The sequence below is a fragment of the Macrotis lagotis genome, chromosome 4, assembly GCF_037893015.1.
Source record: "Macrotis lagotis isolate mMagLag1 chromosome 4, bilby.v1.9.chrom.fasta, whole genome shotgun sequence".
Classification (NCBI taxonomy): Eukaryota; Metazoa; Chordata; class Mammalia; order Peramelemorphia; family Peramelidae; genus Macrotis; species Macrotis lagotis.
Genome location: NC_133661.1, coordinates 226,021,514 through 226,040,303, shown reverse-complemented (window position 1 = coordinate 226,040,303; position 18,790 = coordinate 226,021,514). Strand labels below are relative to the sequence as shown.

Sequence of the window (18,790 nt, the reverse complement as noted above, 5' to 3'; positions counted from 1 at the left end):
GATCAAGGACTATTACCTTTAATTTAGAAAAAAAAAAAACCTGATATCTTATTGTCTGATCTTGTAATCTATGTTCATTCCTTAAGGATATGATTTCTCTCTCATGGCATTCGATTTGGATGGATGTGTACCATGGAAACAGTGTGGAGACTGGAAGATTGCCTTCTGTGGGGGGTGGGGGAAGGGAAGTAGGATTGGGGAAAAAAATGTATAACTCAAAATAAATAAAATCTCTAAGTATAATTTAAAAAAAAGAATTCACAAATGTCTTGACAAAAATTCTAAGTTCCACTACTCTTGTAATATAATCAAGTCCTCAAATTCCAAATCTCGCAAGCAACCAAGATCTATTCCTTATCTTGTTGGGGTACAGGGCAATAAGACTGACAAGTCTTTTCCCCTTAGACTAGTTTTTAAAACTGTTATCACAGCTCAAATGGTCCATGGGACTAAAATTCAAATCAATGACATAGCTTTGTCTAAAGCTAAGATCGCCATTTTAAAAAATTGTACTCCTAATATATTCATACTTACTTATTTTAAAATAACATACATGTACATTAGATATATGTATATTATAAAACAAAAATTTAAATAAAAAATTAAATGAAGATAACTATGTGAAAGATAAAAGAGAATAATGTGATTGAATATGCTTCACTATTTTTAAATTTTTTCATTTAAAATTTTGTGATTCAGTAATTTGAAGGGCTAGTTCTAAGGTTAGTTTATTTCAATACTTGGTTTTAACGGCTTAGTTGAAATATCGATCCAAATGAAAAAAGTTCATTGTTGGCTATGGTTAACAGATCATGACATTTATTATTTTTTTTTAATTCTACTACCAATTATGTGAAGGTTTAATTTAAATTTAGCTAGTAAATTCCATTCTTCCTCAATGTCAATTAGTTGTTCTTGCAAACTAATTGAGAGGTGTTGAATTTTTATATTTTTAGTAAATGAGCTTAAAAACCCACTGAAACCATTTAGATTTTTACACAGGTTAGAAAATTCTGTTTCCAAGCCTTTTCTTTAATTGTGAATATATGAGAGTTCTGTTAAGTGACACTGTTATCTTTTCTTATATGGATTGGTGTAAATATCCAGGAAGGGATAATGGCCAATAGTGTTAAATGCTATTGCACAGAGGGCAAGAAGGATGAAAACAGAGAAAAGACCAACAAATCTGGCAATAAAGACATCATTGGCAACTTTGAAAAGAACAGTTTCAGTTAAGTGAGTAGTCAAGGATAATGAAGAGGCTGAGAATCTGGAAAACTAGAATGCTGGTAGCCATGGCAAAAACAGGGAAGTTTTGGAGATGAGTAGAGTTGAGGGAAAAGATAATATAAGATTTGCATTGCAAATTGTTAACCTGTCCACCTCATCCTGTGCTACTCACTCTTTCCCGCTGAAAAATTAAGAGAGCAGTGTTGTGTGTGTGTGTGTGTGTGTGTGTGTGTGTGTGTGTGCGCGCGCACGCATGGCCATATCTGTATATATGCATGGGATGGGGGAAAGCAGAGTACAAGGTACAGACTAGGAACACTGAAAAAGTAGAGTAAAATTTTACCTTCATATCTGCTACACGTACCTCAGTGAGTGCCTTAGAGTATGGTACTTGGCACATACTGGGCTCTAATGAATGTTTATTGACTGGCTGTCTAACTGATTATTTCATAACTGCCCTATGCCTGGAATAACCACAGGAAGTAGTGGTGTGAAGGAGTAAATTGAAAGAAGCTGAGTTAAAAAGAGCAAAAGGAATATTATAATTGTGCTAGAGCTAAATTCCTGATTAGATAACGAGGGAAGGGTCAAATGGGATTCATACCCTTCATTTGGCTATCACACATCATGCCAAAGTCTCCATCTATTCTGGAGACCACTGAGGCATACAAGTCCAAGTGCATGAGTAGTTGGAACTCCTCAAGTGTGACAGTGATTGCACTGCCAGGTAAGACAATGTACCCTTTTGAAAAGGTATAGCACCATGGTAAATATCAAGACAAAGAGGACTAAAACCAGTGTAAAGTAATATTATGTCTTTGCTGAATATTCTTTACAAGTTATTTTTGAATCAATTTTCTTTTGTTAGAGGTAGTGGGGTATATGAGTATCTCATTTCATTTCAATTACTAGCCTGAACCAGAGGACAACCTGAATCAGACTGAACTAAAAATAGCAATGAAACAAAAGATTTAATGCTGGCTTGAGAGAAAGATTTTAATATAAGAGAATATTATTAAAGAAAACTCACATTTAACAATTAAAACTACCCAAAACTTTCCAAAACTCATTACCAAACACTAGATACCTAAACCAACAAAGAGTCAAAAAGAAGAAAAAACATGCCTAAAAATATCCCTAATCAATATTGATTTTTATAAGTTCATAACATGTTCCTATGACACTTTACAGATCATAATACAATAACAGTAGTAAACCTAAATTGTGGTCAAATAGCACTCTCCTAAAAAACAAATGATTCCAAGAAAAGATATAAGACATACACACACACACACACACACACGCACAAAAATTAAGAGAATATTGACAAGAAGACCATAGTAAAATATCTAAGATGGAACCAAATAATTTTCAGGGAAAACTTCTCTTCAGAGGATATATTAATAAAACAGACAACTTGATTCAGTGAATAAAAAATTCTCAATAAATGTCATTTAAACCTGGATTTGGGTTCAAGTCTTGACTGTGACATATACTGGCCATGAGGCCAGGAGGGCAAGTCATTTCACCTCTCCATGTCACCAGGTATTCTTGTATTTATTTTTAATAGAATTTTATTTTTTCCAACTACATGTAATAATAACAAAAAGTCTCCCTCCCCAAGAAGACAAGCAATATGATAAAGATTATATATGTACATTCATGTTAAACATATTTCCACATTTAATTAAGTTGTGAAGGAAGAAACAGCAAAAGGGAAAAACTATGAAGGGGAAAAAGTGAAAATAGTATGCTTCAGTCTGCATTCAGACTCTATAGTTCTTTCTCTGGATGTGGCTACCATTTTCATCATGAAATCTTTTGTAAGTGCCCTGGATCACAGTAGTGCTGAGAAGAGTTAAGTCTATCATAATTGATTATCATTCAATGTTGTGTACAATGTTCTTCCTGGCTCTGTTAACTTAGTGTCATTTCATGTAAGCTTTTTCAAGTTTTTCTGAAATCCTTCTGTTCAACATTTATAGCACAACAAATAGTATGCTATTACATTCATATAACTTGTTTAGTCATTCCCCAACTGATAGGCACTCCCTCAACTTCCATTTCTCTTAAGCACCTTTTTAGATAACAAATCACAGGTTGGTCGACAGTCTGCATTAGTAATAGTTTCAATACAGGAAATGTGTATGGTTTTTTTAAAAAAATATCGTTCATTCAAGGGGGCAGGTAGGTGGTGCAGTGGATAGAGCATGGGCCCTGGAGTCAGGAGTAATTGAGTTCAAATCCAGCCTCAGACATTTAATAATTAACTAGCTGTGTGGCCTTGGGCAAGCTACTTAACCCCATTGCCTTGCAAAAAACAAAACAAAAAACCAACTAAAAACTAAAAAAAAAAACCCTAAAAAAATCATCTAATCCCTAAAAATATCATTCATTCCTACCCCCAGACATTAAATGAAGAAGGAAAAGGGTCCCAGTATGTTATTTTGATTTTTATGGAAAACAAAGCTCTAGTGGAAAGACATATTCAAGTATTGAATCAGAATGGAGAGGCACAGAATACCTATACTGATAAATCATTAATTTGCCAAAGAACCAAAGAAGTATATAAAAAGACTTTTGTTTTTACTTAATCTTGGGGAAGTCAATTAACTTCATTGCCATGCAAACCCCCCTTCCCCCCCCAAAAAAAATAAATATCTTCAGTTTTACAGAGAAAATGTCACCTGGGACAAATGTTGTTACAATTATTTTCTTTAACGATTTCACCAAATTTGAGATTAGAGTACTAATGATTACCCTCTTTGTATTTAATCATTTATATATACTATCCATTTTCAATGTATATGTTTATAAGCAAACATGCAAAGATCCTTCAAAATCATTTCCAAATCTGAATATTAAAATAGTTATCAAATGAAACTCCAAAAAAATGGCATTCTATGACTTATGTAACAAACATATATCAAATATTCATGGATTCACAAAACAAAAAACAAATTTACTTGTATTTGTTTTGCTTTAAGCATATTTCACTTACCTGTGTTTTAAGGTAAGTAATATGAAGAAAAAGGAACTTAGGATTCCTTGAGAAAAAAGATCCAAGTTCAGAAGGAAGCTGTAGGGCTGCTAGAATGAAGAAATAATCTTAGCTATTTCACATGATAACTGAAAAAAATCTTAGAAGTTAATTAGTCTAACTTTGACATTTTGTAGATGAGAAAACTAAGGCCCAGACAGAAGTTTAATGACTTATTTCACTTAAGTCACACAGGTAATCAGCAGCAGTCAGGTTTCAAATTCAGGTCCTCTGTCCCCAAATCTAGTCCTCCTCCCATTATTTCATATTATATTTAAAATTTGTTTTTTATTCTTTCTCTTCTCTCACATAATCACAGCCCTAATGACCTTTTCTCTTAACTACTTCAACAGCATCCTAATTAGTTTCCCTACCTTCTTTTATCTTGTTCATACAACTACAAAAGTGATATTCCTAAAACAGACCATATCACTATCCAGCTAAATTCCAATGGCACCCTACCGCCTTTTAAACAAAAACTGTTTTTATAGGGCACTGAAATCCTGTCACAACCTTTCCAATAAATATTTAAGTGCCTACTATAAGCTGAAGATGCAAATAAAAAGGAGTTTTAACTCTCAAGGAGCTTACAATCTAAAAGGGGAAGTCAACATAAAAAAAGAAGCAGGAAAGGTAGGGAGGAAGGAGACTATCAGAAAGTACTCAACAGAAGGCATATTGTTCCATTAGGTTGAAACCAGGTAAGGCAGCAGATGCATAGTGTAGTAGTTTCTGCCTTCTCTAAAAGAATCTACCCTCCAGTCCTTTAAGAAGAGAGGAGAGGGAGGCGGAGCCAAGATGGTGACATGAAGGGATCTAGTCTTAGGAGCTCTCTGATAAAAACTCATAAACTAAGGACTCTAACTAAACTTTGGAGAGACAGAACCCACAAAGGGACCCAGTGAGGCAGATCTCCTACTCAAGGTAACCTGGCAAAGAGCAGAAAGGCTCTGCTCCCCGGGGTCGGAGAGGCAGCCAGCCAGAGGGGTGGCCCACCAGAGCCAAAAAACCTCAGCCTCCTGGAGGCAGCCCCAGGGCACTGGGAGCCGAGGCTCACAGCAGCAGGGGAATCTCCTGAGCTGCACCCCGAGGAGCACCGGACACAAAGTGGGGGAACAGCGGGGGACCTCTGCCAGAGCGAGCCCAGCCCTCAGGGCACACAGCAAGCAGCATCTTCTTTCCCCAGCCCTGATCCAGGAAACAGAAGCAGGCGGAGCCAGTAAGCAGGAGCCCCCAGGGCATGAGCCCATTGAGCTGAGGGAGGGGAGTGAAGAGAGACTGCCTAGCTCTGTCCTCTGCCCCTGGAACAGGACTCTGGGGCTCTGACCACATTCAGATCCTGATACCAGTCTAGGCCCCCCCACAGAACAGCAGGGGCCCCCAACCTCAGCCCCGTGGCAGAGGGGGGGACGCTTATGGTCATTCACAGACCAGGAGGGAGGACTGAGCCTCACACAATGAGACCCTTGTGGGAGTGTCCCAAAAGCTCAGGAAGCACCCCAAAAAACAGGCTTAGGCTGGGAAAATGAACAAACAAACAAGAGGAAGACGATTGAGAAATATTTTGCAAATGAGCCCAAGAAGGATCAAAATCCTCAGTCTGAAGATGAGGAAGCACAAGCTCCTGCATCTAAAGACTCCAAGAAAAACAGGAATTGGGCTCAGGTTATGATAGAGTTCAAAAAAGACTTTGAAAATCAAATGAGGGAGTTGGAAGAAAAACTGGGAAAAGAAAGGAGAGAGATGCAGGAAAAACATGAAAATGAAGTCAGCAGCTTAGTCAAGGAAATCCAAAAAAATGCTGAAGAAAATAGCATGCTAAAAACCAGCTTAGGTCAAATGGATAAAACAGTTCAGAAAGTTACTGAGGAGAAGAATGCTTTAAAAAAGCAAAATTGGCCAGATGGAAGAAGAGATAAGAAAACTCTGAGGAGAATAAATCCTTCAGACAAAGAATAGAATTCAGGGAGATTGATGAATTTACCAGAAATCAGGAATCAATACTTCAAAACCAAAAAAATGAAAAATTAGAAGAAAATGTGAAATATCTCATTGAAAAAACAACTGATATGGAAAACAGACTTAGGAAAGATAATATGAAAATTATTGGAATACCTGAAAGTCATGATCAGGAAAAGAGCCTTGACATCATTTTCAAAGAATTACTACAGGAAAATTGCCCTGATATTCTAGAAGCAGAGGGCAAAATAGAAATGGAGAGAATCCACTGATCTCCCAGAGAAAGAGATCCCAAAACACCAACCCCTAGTAATATTATAGCCAAGTTCCAGAACTCCCAAGTCAAAGAGAAAAATATTACAAGCAGCCAGAAGGACACAGTTCAAATATCATGGAGCTGCAGTCAGGATCACACAGGACTTAGCAGCAGCTACACTGGAAGCTCGGAGGGCTTGGAATACAATATACCGGAAGGCAAAAGAGCTTAGAATGCAGCCAAGAATGAACTACCCAGCAAGGCTGAATGTCCTCTTCCAGGGAAAAAGATGGACTTTCAATGAACCAGGGGAATTTCAAATGTTCCTTTTGGAATAGCCAGAGCTGAACAGAAGGTTTGATCTTCAGATACAGGACTCAGATGAAGCATGGAGATTGGAGGAGAGGGGGGAAATATGAGGGACTTAATGAGGATGAACTGCATGTATTCCTGCATAGAAAAATGACACTGATAATACTCATATGAACCTTCTCAGTTAATAGAGCAGGTAGAAAGAGCTTTTATAGTTGAAGCACAGGAGAAAGCTGAATTCGAAGATAAAATATGGTGTAAAAATGGAGTCAATAGAAAAAAAGGGAAATGGAATGGGAGAAAGAAAAAGGAGAGGGGGAATAGTCCAAGATATTTCACATAAGATTTTTTTTATTACAATGAGCTATTGCAATGATATGGAAGGGGGGAGGCAAAGGGGAATGAGGGAAACTTTGCTCTCATCAGAGATGGCTAGGAGAGGAAACAGCAAATATACTCAATGGGGTATAGACATCTGGAGTAAGAAGGAGGGGGGAGCAGGGGGAATGGGTGGGGATGTGAATAAAGGAGGAGAGGATGGACCATGGGGGGAGAGTGGTCAAATATAACACATTTTCTTTTTTTTACTTCTTGGAAGGGGCTGGGATTGGAAGGCCTGCCCAGGACCACAGGGCCGGGTGGATTCTGGGCCTAAGGGGTGGTATGGGGGCTCAGGGCTTCTTGGCCCCAGGACCAGGGATCTGTCTGCTGATAGAGTCAGAGTGAAAGGAGAGAGAAAATATAGTACATGGTAGTGGAGAAATAAGAAAGGAGGGAGTTGCGATCAGCAATGGCAATGTTGGAAAAATATGGAAGTAACTTTTGTGATGGACTTATCATAAAGAATGTGATCCACTAACGACAGAGTTGATGGTGTTGGAACAAAGACTGAAACACATTTTTTGTTATTATTATTTGGGGGAGGGTGCAGGGCAAGTGGGGCTGGGTGGCCTGCCTGGGACCATATAGCAGGGTGATCTTTGGGTGTCTGGGGCCGGATTTGGACCCAGGTGCTCCTGGCTCAAGGGCCAATTCTCTGTCTGCCACCCAGCCACCCCTACTATTATTACTATTTTATTTTATTTTATTTTAGGTCTTTTTTTTTTTCTTTCTTCTTTTTGGTTTTTGCAGGGCAGTGGGGATCGGGTGGCTTGCATATCACATGGCTGGGTGATTGTTGGGTTTACGAGGCTGGATATGGACTTGGGTGCTCGTGGCTCCAGGGCTGTTGCTTCGTCCATTGTACCACCTGGCCATACCTACAATTATTACTATTATTTTTTTTAATTTTAACTTTTTTTCTCTCCCCTTTACTTTTTTACCCAAGCAAGTCTATCTATATTCATGGGGGGAGGGGTATTTTGTTTACTTGTAAACAAGTATATTTTATTAATGTAAAGAAAAAACATTTGTACAGAATGAGAATTAAAAAATAAATTAAAAAAAACAAATGAGGAAAAACTAAAAAAAAAAGTTAAGAACCCTGAAAAAAAAAAGAGGAGAGGAGAGAAGGTTGAGGGTGTCAAAAAAGACTTGAATAGTTATATGGTGGAGAGTTCAGGAGCGATCAACTTATTTTGGACCAGACATCATACTCTATAGAGTCAAGACCAAACAAGACAATAGCTGTAAAATGGAAATTTTCTAGCTTAATTGCACAATGTTGTTCCTCCTCACCTTGGAAAATCCCTGCTTTCCCTCATGGCATAACTCAAATGTCATTACCTAGTTCCCAGAGTGGCAGGGTTAGTTTCATTTTTGTCCTTGTATCTCAAGGGCCTAGCATACAGCAGGCATTTTACAATATCTTTGCTAAGTAAATATTAAAGGAATAGGAAAGTATGGTATAGAGGAAGGAAATGGATTTTGAATCAAAGGATCCAAATTCCTGCTTCTATCAAGTGGTAACTATGTCTTTGGCCAAGTCATTTAATCATTATGGACTTCAGTTTCCTCATCTGTAAAACAAGGATTTGACTAGATAATCTCTAAGGATTTCTATTAGTTCTAAAATGAAAAATTCCTCCAATTTGAAAAGATCAAGTCAGTTAAGACTTTATTAAGCATTTATTACATTCCAGGAATTCAAAGATAAAAATGGAAACTGACCTTGTTCCATTTTAGTAAGTAGAGGTAAGACACACACGTGCGCACACACACACACAAACACACACACACACACACACTATCTAAACAGGAAGTGAAATACCAACAGAGGAGGGAAGAGGATATTAGGAAAGGCTTCTCTTTCAGGAAGAGGCACTTGAGCTCAGTTACAAGAGGTAGAAGGGAAGAGGGAGAGTATTTCAGGAATGGAGAACATGTCTTTGCACAGAGGTGAAAGACAGAATGTCATATAAAGGGAACAACAAGTAGGCCAGTTTGACTAAAAATAAAGGTATATTAGGCAAGTAATGTGAAAACAATCTGAAAAGTTAGGTTACAGCCAGATTGTGAAAGGCTTTAAATATCACACAAGCATATTCTAAAGACAATATGGAACCAATGAAGCTTGTCAAGTTGAGTAAGGTAATGATGTGGTTCAGTCATAAGTTAATGGAAGGTGAATTAGAGTTTAGAGGCTCCCATAGCTTCTCCAACAAAGGTCTTATTTTCAAAATATTCCAAGCAATTGATTCAAATTTATAAAGAATAAAAAATTTCCGCAAGTCGTGAATGGTCAAAAAAGATAAAGGCACAAAGTCTTTAAAGAAACATGGATATCATGCCAGCAAAAGCCATATGAAAAAAGCCCCTAGTAATAATTAGAGAAATTAAAATTAAAGTTACTTTGAGGTTACATTTCACATTCATCATATTGGCAAAGACAACAAAAAAGGGGAAATGACAGATACTGGAGGGTTTATGGAAAACAGGCATAATGATGCACTGTGAGAAAAAATACAAATTAGTTCACTCATTGTGGAAATCAATGGAACTGTTCACAAAAAAAAATCAATAAAATGTGCATAGTCTTTGACCCAGTGAAACCTCTAATATAGGTCTATACCCCAAAGTAATCAAAGAAATAAAGAAAAGGACAGTATACAAAAATATTTATAGCACCCTTTTTTTTGCAGTCACAAAGAACTAGAAACTAAGGGATGCCCATCAACTGTAAAATGACAGAGTAAACCAAAATATATGAATGTAATGTGATAATATTGTACTATAACAAATGACAAAAGAATTAGGTTAGGTTCAGAGAAACCTGGGAAGATGGAATCCAATGAAGACTAAGGTGAGAAGAACCAGAAGAATTTATACAATAATAACAACAACATTATAAAGACAAACAACTTTGAAAGACTTTAGAAGTCTATCAACTCAAGGATCAAGATTAACTATCTAATAATAAACTATGCTACCCATTTACTGACAGAGAGATGATGGTCAAGATTCAGAATGTCAGGTATACTGCACATGTATATTAGACATGGACAATGTGGGACTTTACTTCAATTGACTATGCTTATTTGCCAAGTGTCACGTTTTTTCTTTTTCTTTTAAACTGAGGAAGTAGGAAGGAGAGAAAAATAAAAATTTTAAAGCCTTCAGTACTCTTTATTTTACTCCCACTCCCCTCAAAAGGGAAACAATTACAATAATTCAGATAATAAGGGAATAAGCTCACAAATATAATTGATAAGATGTAGCATGATTAAATATAAAGCCTCCTCAGCCAAAGTAGAGTTTAACATTGCCTTGAGATTTTGAATCTAAGGCAACCAGAAAATTGGAATATCTTCAACAGGAATATTGAAGTTGGGAACATCAGAGAGTTTCAGAGGAAAGTATGAATTCTAGCACATGGTCAAGAAGGTAAACACAAAGAAATACAGTTAAGTTCTACCTTACAAATACTCCAAAAAGATAATCATCTAGTACATTTTATACCACAAAGACGTGTCTGGGAAATTCAAGGGAAAAAGTCAACATGAGTTGTTTTTCCAAACAGATCAGCAAAGAAAAGAAATAAAAGCCTATTGACATTGAGTTTAAGAACTAGCCAGGAGTATTCCAGTGTAGGGAAAAACTGTGCTTATCAGGGCAAAAAGAAGTCTCAAATCCAACAAAGAAATGCCTAAACTTGTTCATAGAACAGGAAAAAAAGACCAACTTGCTGCTCTTTCAGTCAGATGAAGACTGGATATGTAAACTTAGATGTCATATACATAGAGGCAGAAACTGAATCTATAGGTACTATTGAAAGCATAGGGATTATAGAAGGTAAAGAGGGTCCATGGCATAGATCACATATACATAAGACAGGAAGTAGAAGATAACCACCAGAGCTGATGAGCTCCTCCATATAAACACATGGTAGTAATACTCCCCTCTCTCACTCAAGTATAAACATACTCCTCCTAAGGGTTCACTCACCGTTTGGCAAGTTGGGTGGGTCCCTAAGAGCTATAGCAGTTCCTGCTTACAGGATTCTAGGGATAACCATGTATAGTGGTTATCCTTGCAAAAACTAACTCACAAGCCTCTACCACCAGTGTGCCTAACCTTAATCAGACAGTTGACTTGTTAGTCTTTAGCAAACAAAAAGAATAGCAAAGAGATAAACCACAAAGCACTTCTAAACATCAGGGGCTTACTCTTTCATAAACATACACATAAAATAGGGTGGAATGGGCACTACCTTGAAGTATATAATGGTAGTGAGGTAGGGAATTTTGTTGTTTAGTCATCTTTCAATGGTATAAGATTGTGAGAAAATTAAGGGTTTTCTTGGCAAAAATACTGTAATGATTTGCCATTTCCTTCTCCAGTTCATTTTACAGACGGGGAAACTGAGACAAACAGGGTTAAGTGATTTGTCAAGCTAGTGTCTGAGGCCAGATTTGAACTCAGAAAGATGAGTCTTCCTGACTCCAGACACAGCATTTATCCACTGTACCACCTAACTGCCCCAACAAAGACACACTTGGCCAAAGCAACTTATAGCTCTAGAGCTACAGAGGCTTGATGAACTTTCTCACAAAGTTCGTTATAAGAGTCTCTACTTTTCAGCTGGATTGGCTTTTGGTTGGATAGGTATTTCCATTAGGACAGTGGGGCTCATCTGTACTAATTTTTCTCAATAGCTAGAATTTTTCCTAATAGCTAGAAGAGTAAATTTACTTGTCTCCCTCATAATGGACTAGTCTTTTTTTTTTCTTTTAACCACTGACTGATGGGGGGGAGGAATTATGCTTTATTCAGCTGGAGTGTTACTGAGCTCTTTCATATAGAGCAATGTCTCTTTAGCTTTTTGACAAATTTTTCCTTACTCAAAAGTCCCTTCCTTCCTTAAAGTCATTCCCTAGAAGCCTTGGTATGATTAGTCACTTTTCAAATACCATACTCCTTTGGAACTGTTGCACAGATGAGTGGCTAGAGAATATGGATGTGAATGTAATCTTTTCCCCAAAAACCTAGGTATTCATAAGAGCCTATTCTTTTTTTTTTGGGGGGGGGGGGGTTGCAAGGCAAACGGGGTTAAGTGGCTTGCCCAAGGCCACACAGCTAGGTAATTAAGTGTCTGAGACCCGATTTGAAGCCAGGTACTCCTGACTCCAGGGCTGGTGCTTTATCCACTACGCCACCTAGCCGCCCCTAGCCTATCCTTTTTTTAAGATGAGGAATATCTATTTTCCAAATGAAGATCCTATCATTTACCTTTCAATATCTCTTTTAACCTCTGAATACTTTTGCTTTCACTGAATTCTCAATAGGGCATGGCTCTTAAAACAAGAAAGATAGAATAGAAATGTAGTTCTAGCTAGTATAAAGATATTTCAAGTAAAGCAGTAAATAGTATTCCAAAAATCATTTGAAAGAGATAAAGAAAACAATCTAATAAGTTGAAAGAAGGTGATGAGAATGAGATTAAAGGTAGTATGATGAAGTGTATGGATCATGAGATTTGGAGTCAGAAGAGCAAGAATCAAATTCTAAATCTTCCATTAAACTAGATAGATGAACTTCAGCAAGTCACTTAAATAAGCTGGGTCTCAATTTCTCAGTTTTAAAATGGGCATAATAATCTTTGCTGTTAACCAGCTCATAAGCTTCTATATGATGCAATATAATGGGGGTAAAAAAGGTGAGCCTGTCACTTGGCAAGAAAGTACCATATTTCCCCATGTGTAAGACATAACTTAATTTTGGAGCCTGAAATTTGAAAAAAAATGTATTACATAAAGTTATTGAACTCAAGTTTTATTCATCATAAAATTAATACAACTTCTCATCACTGTCAAAACTCCCATCCATCAGCTTGCCCTCATCTGTATTTGATGATGAATCACTGTCTTGGGAGATACTCTGACCACTCTCCTGCCTGTACTCTGGTCTGTGGTTGACCACAACCACTCCCTGGGCAAGTCTGGTGCATGGACACATGCTTAGTTTCATTCCGTTTAATGAAGCTGAAGCACCAATTGTGTCCTCCTTTGAAATCAGTCCCTTCTTTTTCATCAGCAATTCTTTTTGCCTCATGCTGAAGCATCTTTGTGGACAAAGGTATTTCCATTGCCCTTTGCTCTTCAGTCAATCTCTACAATTCCCTCTCTAAATCAGGTCATTTGGCTGCCTCTCATGGCCTTCTGCTGTGGTGTTTTCCATCGGATTTCTTCTTCCTGTAGCCAGTCTCAGATAGTTTTCTCAGTTGGAGGAGGATCAAACTGAGGTTCAGCAGCATGATTTCCATTCACTTTTACAAACTGGATTACTCTGAATTGAATTCAGTACTGTATGAAAATCTTTTCTGAGCCATTTCTGGGCAGAATGTGGCAAAACATAACCTAATATACTGGTAACAAATGCAAAACAATGAGTGCAAAGACAAGAGCAAGAAATCGGATTATGCAAGTAAAAAAATCTACAGCAATAAACTCAAATACAAGCATGGAAAAAAAGCAGGAAATACAAGTAAAAAAAATCTAAAACACGGTATAAGATACTCCCCAGTTTTTAGACCCCCAATTTTTTTGAAACAGGGTGTGTCTTATACATGGGGAAATTATCAGACTGCCTATGTGCTCCATTTGAAGAAAAATTTCAAAAGAGCTAACAAATATTGAATGGATCCCAAATGAAAGAATTAGAGGAAGATACAGTCAAGAGTCATTGAGGATGACAAACAGGGCACAAATAAGTTAGAATCTCTTTGACTGAAAGAATTTCTAGATCAATAAGACAATATATCCCAAGACATTAAAGTTGATAAATTCTATTTAATACAACTCTGCAGAATATCTAACTCCATTAAAAACTAGTCAACCATTTGGACTCTAGTTCACCCTCTAACAAAGCATTTAGAACAGCCTGCTGGATAGGAGAACATTTTGTTTTTTCAGTTTGTTTTTGATCCACTGATTAAAGATATATTATGCCTTAAGAAGACAAGGTTACCTTCCCCTTCCCCTAGAAGCAAAGTTTCTCAAGAGGCCAGATGTGTATATGCCCTTGAATGGGCTCAGATGTCCCACCTACACAAATATTGAGAGAGATTGGAGGTCATTTGGCATAAATTTGGCATAAATCTTTGTGACAAGAGTGTCTGGGCTGCTGAATTTTCATTCTGGAGAACTGATACTAGAGAGGGATTTGCTTGTGCTTTCTCTTTTCTCTCTCTGATTGAGCTTTCTGTTTCTCTAAAGTTTACATATCTTCTCAAGTAGTACTGAAAGCTAAGCAGGTCCATCAGAGCAATTTCAGGTATGTATGAGTTTCATTAGTGGGCCTAGGATGAGGAAAGGGGGAGGAGGAGAATATTAAGGATTAATTTATGTCAGTTCAACATTTAAATAATGAGTAAAACAAGATACTATACTGTGCAGTGGGGATATTAAGCTGACAAATCAAGTTGCTTACAATCTGTATAATACAAATTCAAATGTAATAAGGGCAAGGCAGTTCCAAAGTACTGAATCAAAATTTAAGAGAGAAAGGAAGAGAATCAGTGAAGGTTCCATGGAGAAAATGGTATGAGAGAATAAATGTTATAAGGATTCAAGAAAAACCTTGAAGAAAGAAAGATTTTAAAAGTTGAGATGTAGAAAGAGCACATACCAGATATAGACAAAAGTTTTTGCAAATGTATGAGGAAGCAAAAGACAGAACAAGATTAAGGAACAACTAGTAGTACAATATGCCTAAAATGTAGAAAAAAGCTCATCAGCTAACTCATCATTATAAGAAGCTATGAGGTCTAGGGGACTAAATTAAAGTTCTACCAAAGCCATCTCATCTATTTTTTGGAAATATGACAACTATCCATTTATACTTCTTAAATGTTAGTCAACCATGGCCAATAGGGCTTTACATGAAAAAAAGAAAAAAATTCTCCCTGCTTCCATAAAAGGAATTAAGAGATAACAGGTGTTTTATACGGTCAAAAGCTTAAGTTTCAAAAAAATGATCTCTCCTGAAAGGAAAAGTTGATATGAAACTCAAAGATTTTCTATTAAGAAAATTTTGTATTAGGATAAGAATACTTTGTCTTACTTTTTAAAATTGTAAATGGAATCCTATTTAAAATGTCCTAGGTAACTTGTTATTCAAAGGAATGTATTATTTTGTAGAGAAAATCAGTTCAGAATTTATCTTTTACATAAATCTATATTTTCTTTTATCTTTCATAATCTTAGAAGTTAACTAATCCAACTTCTGACCATTGAGACAAAGAACAGAAAGACCATAGAGTTTAAGTGAGATTAAGCAACACAAAAGACAGTAAGACTAGCACCCAAGTATTATAAATGCTTATCAGTACTATTTCCACTTCACTATATATACACAAGTCTAAAGTAAACCTGTAGACTAATCAGGTAGGCCCTCTTTATTTGATATGCTACTTTAGAAATGAAATCTAACAAAACTTTTAAAAGGTCTTAAATTCAAAAACACATTTCATCTGCCACATACACAGAACAAAGATAGATAAATTACAGGACCAGAATTTAGATGAGATGGCAATTTACATAAGAAACGGATCAAATTATAGATAACATTAACGATATGACCTCTTTAATTCTCATTGCCTTGGGTTATATAGTCATCATCAGCATATATTATCATCAACATATATTAGATGTCTACTGTATATAGGTAGAAAAAGAAATAGGAGCACTAGTTCTCAAGGAGTATAAACATAAAGAAGATGAACAGTAATATAAGATATAAACTAATGTCAAATGAACATTTAGACACTAAGGGTTTTGTTGATATTTTAAACTATACTATTTTCTTAATATTCTTGAGTAATTTTCAAGAGTATTCTGTCACTTCAACTGTAACAGGTTTCAATTTCTTCAAGGAAAATGGATAGTGTGATTTTTTTTTCCTCTCAGTACTTAGCATCATGCCTGGCACATATTAGGCACTTAATGCTCATTTTTGGTTCATTTCACTCCCATTTGTTGTATCCAACTTTTTTTGTGGCCTCATTTCAGGATTTTCTTGGCAAAGACACTGAAGTGGTTTATCATTTCCTTCTCCAGCTCATTTTAACAGATGAGGAAACTGAAGTAAAAGAGGTAAGTGACTTACCCAAGATCACCCAGCTACTGAGTATCCTAGGTCAATTACTAATTATCTTAGATCAATTTGCCTCCAGGCCCCGTGCTCTATCCTCTATTCCACCTAGATGGTCTTTCATTACCATAGCATACTATATAGGGCTTGGCACCAAGGAAACAATCATTAAATGTAGACAGATATCATGACAAATCTGCATTAATGAATTACTAACTGAATTACTCTACTGCAGGAGGTCTTATCTTTCTGTGTATCATGGACCTCTTTGGCAATCTGGTGAAATTTACGAATCCCTTCTCAGAATGTTTTGTTGTTCACATTAGTAAATAAAATAAAAGTGAAATTTCAATGAAAGGACAGTGAAAATAAAGATAAACTGTCCAAGTTTTCTTATGCCCTGAAATCTATCCATGAACCCCTTGTACGTTAAGAACTCCAACTCTAGCATCTCTTACAGTACTATACAACACAGGCTAATGATGTATAATTTTTGTATGATAGATTTCAGTAGTGTTTTGGACATTTTCTGACCAATTTGTCCTTCAACCAGAGCTCAAGATGAATGCTTATTGTCTTTCAGAGTTAACAGTATTAATGATTTCATTGTGATTTACACCATTAGTCAAAAACATTTTTATAACATAGAATTGAGGTATTGAATAATGCTAGTGAGGCAAAAAAAAAGTATTTTCTACAGAACATTTTGTGCAAGAAAGAAAACTAGCAATATGCTGAATAAGAATAAGTGGTTTATTCTTTAGTCATTTGGACAAATCTTCATGCTGACTTCTGTGGTAAATATCTGATGATCTTACCTCCACTCAAGTAGCATGCCATCTGTTTCATATTAAAATACTGAAGCATTAAAATATTAAAAGATAAAATTATACCTTTTAACACCACAATACACTACTGATTTACTAGAATTGATAAGTAAATAGAACAAGCATGAAACACAGATCTGACTTTAGGACTCAAAAGATTACAGAGTAATAAATTAATTCAAGTAACCCTAGTCTAATAGTGATCCAAAGCAATTAAAATGAAAAGTACTATAAATAGACGTCGATGGAAATGAGAATATAAGGCATCATTCTGTTCCACATCTAGAACTAAGTGGAACAGGGACCCAAACACCTTGAACAAAGTGCCATGTACAGAATCAGAAACTAACAAGCAGGGGGCTAACTGGTCTGTTGGGGGAAAAGAAACACATCCTTATATTGTTTATTATAATCCACCCACCAAAAGCGTAATGCATAGCTTCTGCAGCTACATGAGGAATTACCCCATTTGGCATATGGGGAGCTCCATAGGCACTTAGTAAACACCACCAAAAATATTCTAATAATTACTGGTTACAATTATTTTGTATTTCTTCAATCTGACTAAAGATTCGAACTCACAGATTTAAACCGACACTATTTAATAACTGTTCCACAGGGATGGTTTGTTTTTTTTTATGGTGATTCTTACCAGTTAAGTAAATGCAGCGGCTGCGGCTGGGACAAACGCTTAGGGTAAACCACTGACTTGAAGTTTTAAACAAGAAGCTTATCCGCTAAATCGCGCTGCTTTAATTGCCTTACAGTTTTTTTAAATTTACAGAAGCTTAGAAGTCGGCTAAAACATTCAAAAATCTAAGTATAGGTTGTATTTTAGTCGCAAACCAGAGGGAAAAGAAGGTAGGAGAGGGGGCCCTGGACCACAACGCTTCGGGGTAAGTTCAGCACAAACTGTCGCGGAAAAGGCCACGTGACAATTTAACTTTATTATTGTTATTATTGTTGCGCACAGCAACTCTAGATAAGGTCCCGGGGCCACGGCGAGGAGCCCCGGGCGCCCCAGCTAGCCCCGAGGCTCCCTCCTGCCCGCTGGGGGCGGGCCCCGCGCCCGGCCCCGCCCCCTCCGCGCCCCCGCGCCCGGCGCCCCCCGCCCCCGCCCCCGGGGCTCCCGGGCAGCCGCCCCGCGCCGCGCGCCGCGCGCCGCCGCCCCTTCCCCCCGGCCGCCCCGCGCCGCCGGCCCGGCTCACTCACCGGTGCGCAGCTCGTGCTTGACTGTCAGGAGCCGGTCCCCGCCGTCCGCGGCGCTGCCCGGGGCGCCGCCGCCGCCCTCCTCCATCTTCGCTTCCTCGATCTCGCGGGGACGTCCGCGCGGGGAAGCCCCGGCGGGGCTGACAGCTCGGGCCGGCGCCGCCACTCGGCCCCGGAGCCCGGGCTCTTCCCGCTCGGCCCCTCGGGCTCCCTCCTCTGCCTCCTCCCCCTAACCGAGGGCACCGCGAGTACGGCGCCACCAAACCCGCCTCCTCCCGCGAAACCCCGGCTCCAGCTTCCCTCTCCCCTCCCCCGCCGCCAGCGAGGGAGGGGAGCCCACGGAGCCGCGCTCTCCCATTGGGCTCGGGGCGCGCGCGTCCGCCACGGCGAGCCCGCATTGGTCCGTCGCGGCAGACGCCCCGCCCCTCC

General features: G+C 38.1%; 1 protein-coding gene across 3 annotated transcripts in view; it reads right to left on the bottom strand.

The window, feature by feature from the left end:
- The window catches only part of RPS6KA5 (ribosomal protein S6 kinase A5), a 238,733-nt gene extending 220,195 nt beyond the window's left edge, over positions 1-18,538 (bottom strand). For all 3 annotated transcript variants that reach the window (XM_074235503.1, XM_074235501.1, XM_074235504.1), the window contains exon 1: positions 18,365-18,538. In XM_074235503.1, coding sequence (XP_074091604.1) covers positions 18,365-18,449 — 85 coding nt within the window. In that variant the 5' untranslated portion in view covers positions 18,450-18,538. The remainder of the gene's footprint in view (positions 1-18,364) is intronic.
- Positions 18,539-18,790: the final 252 nt, after the last annotated feature.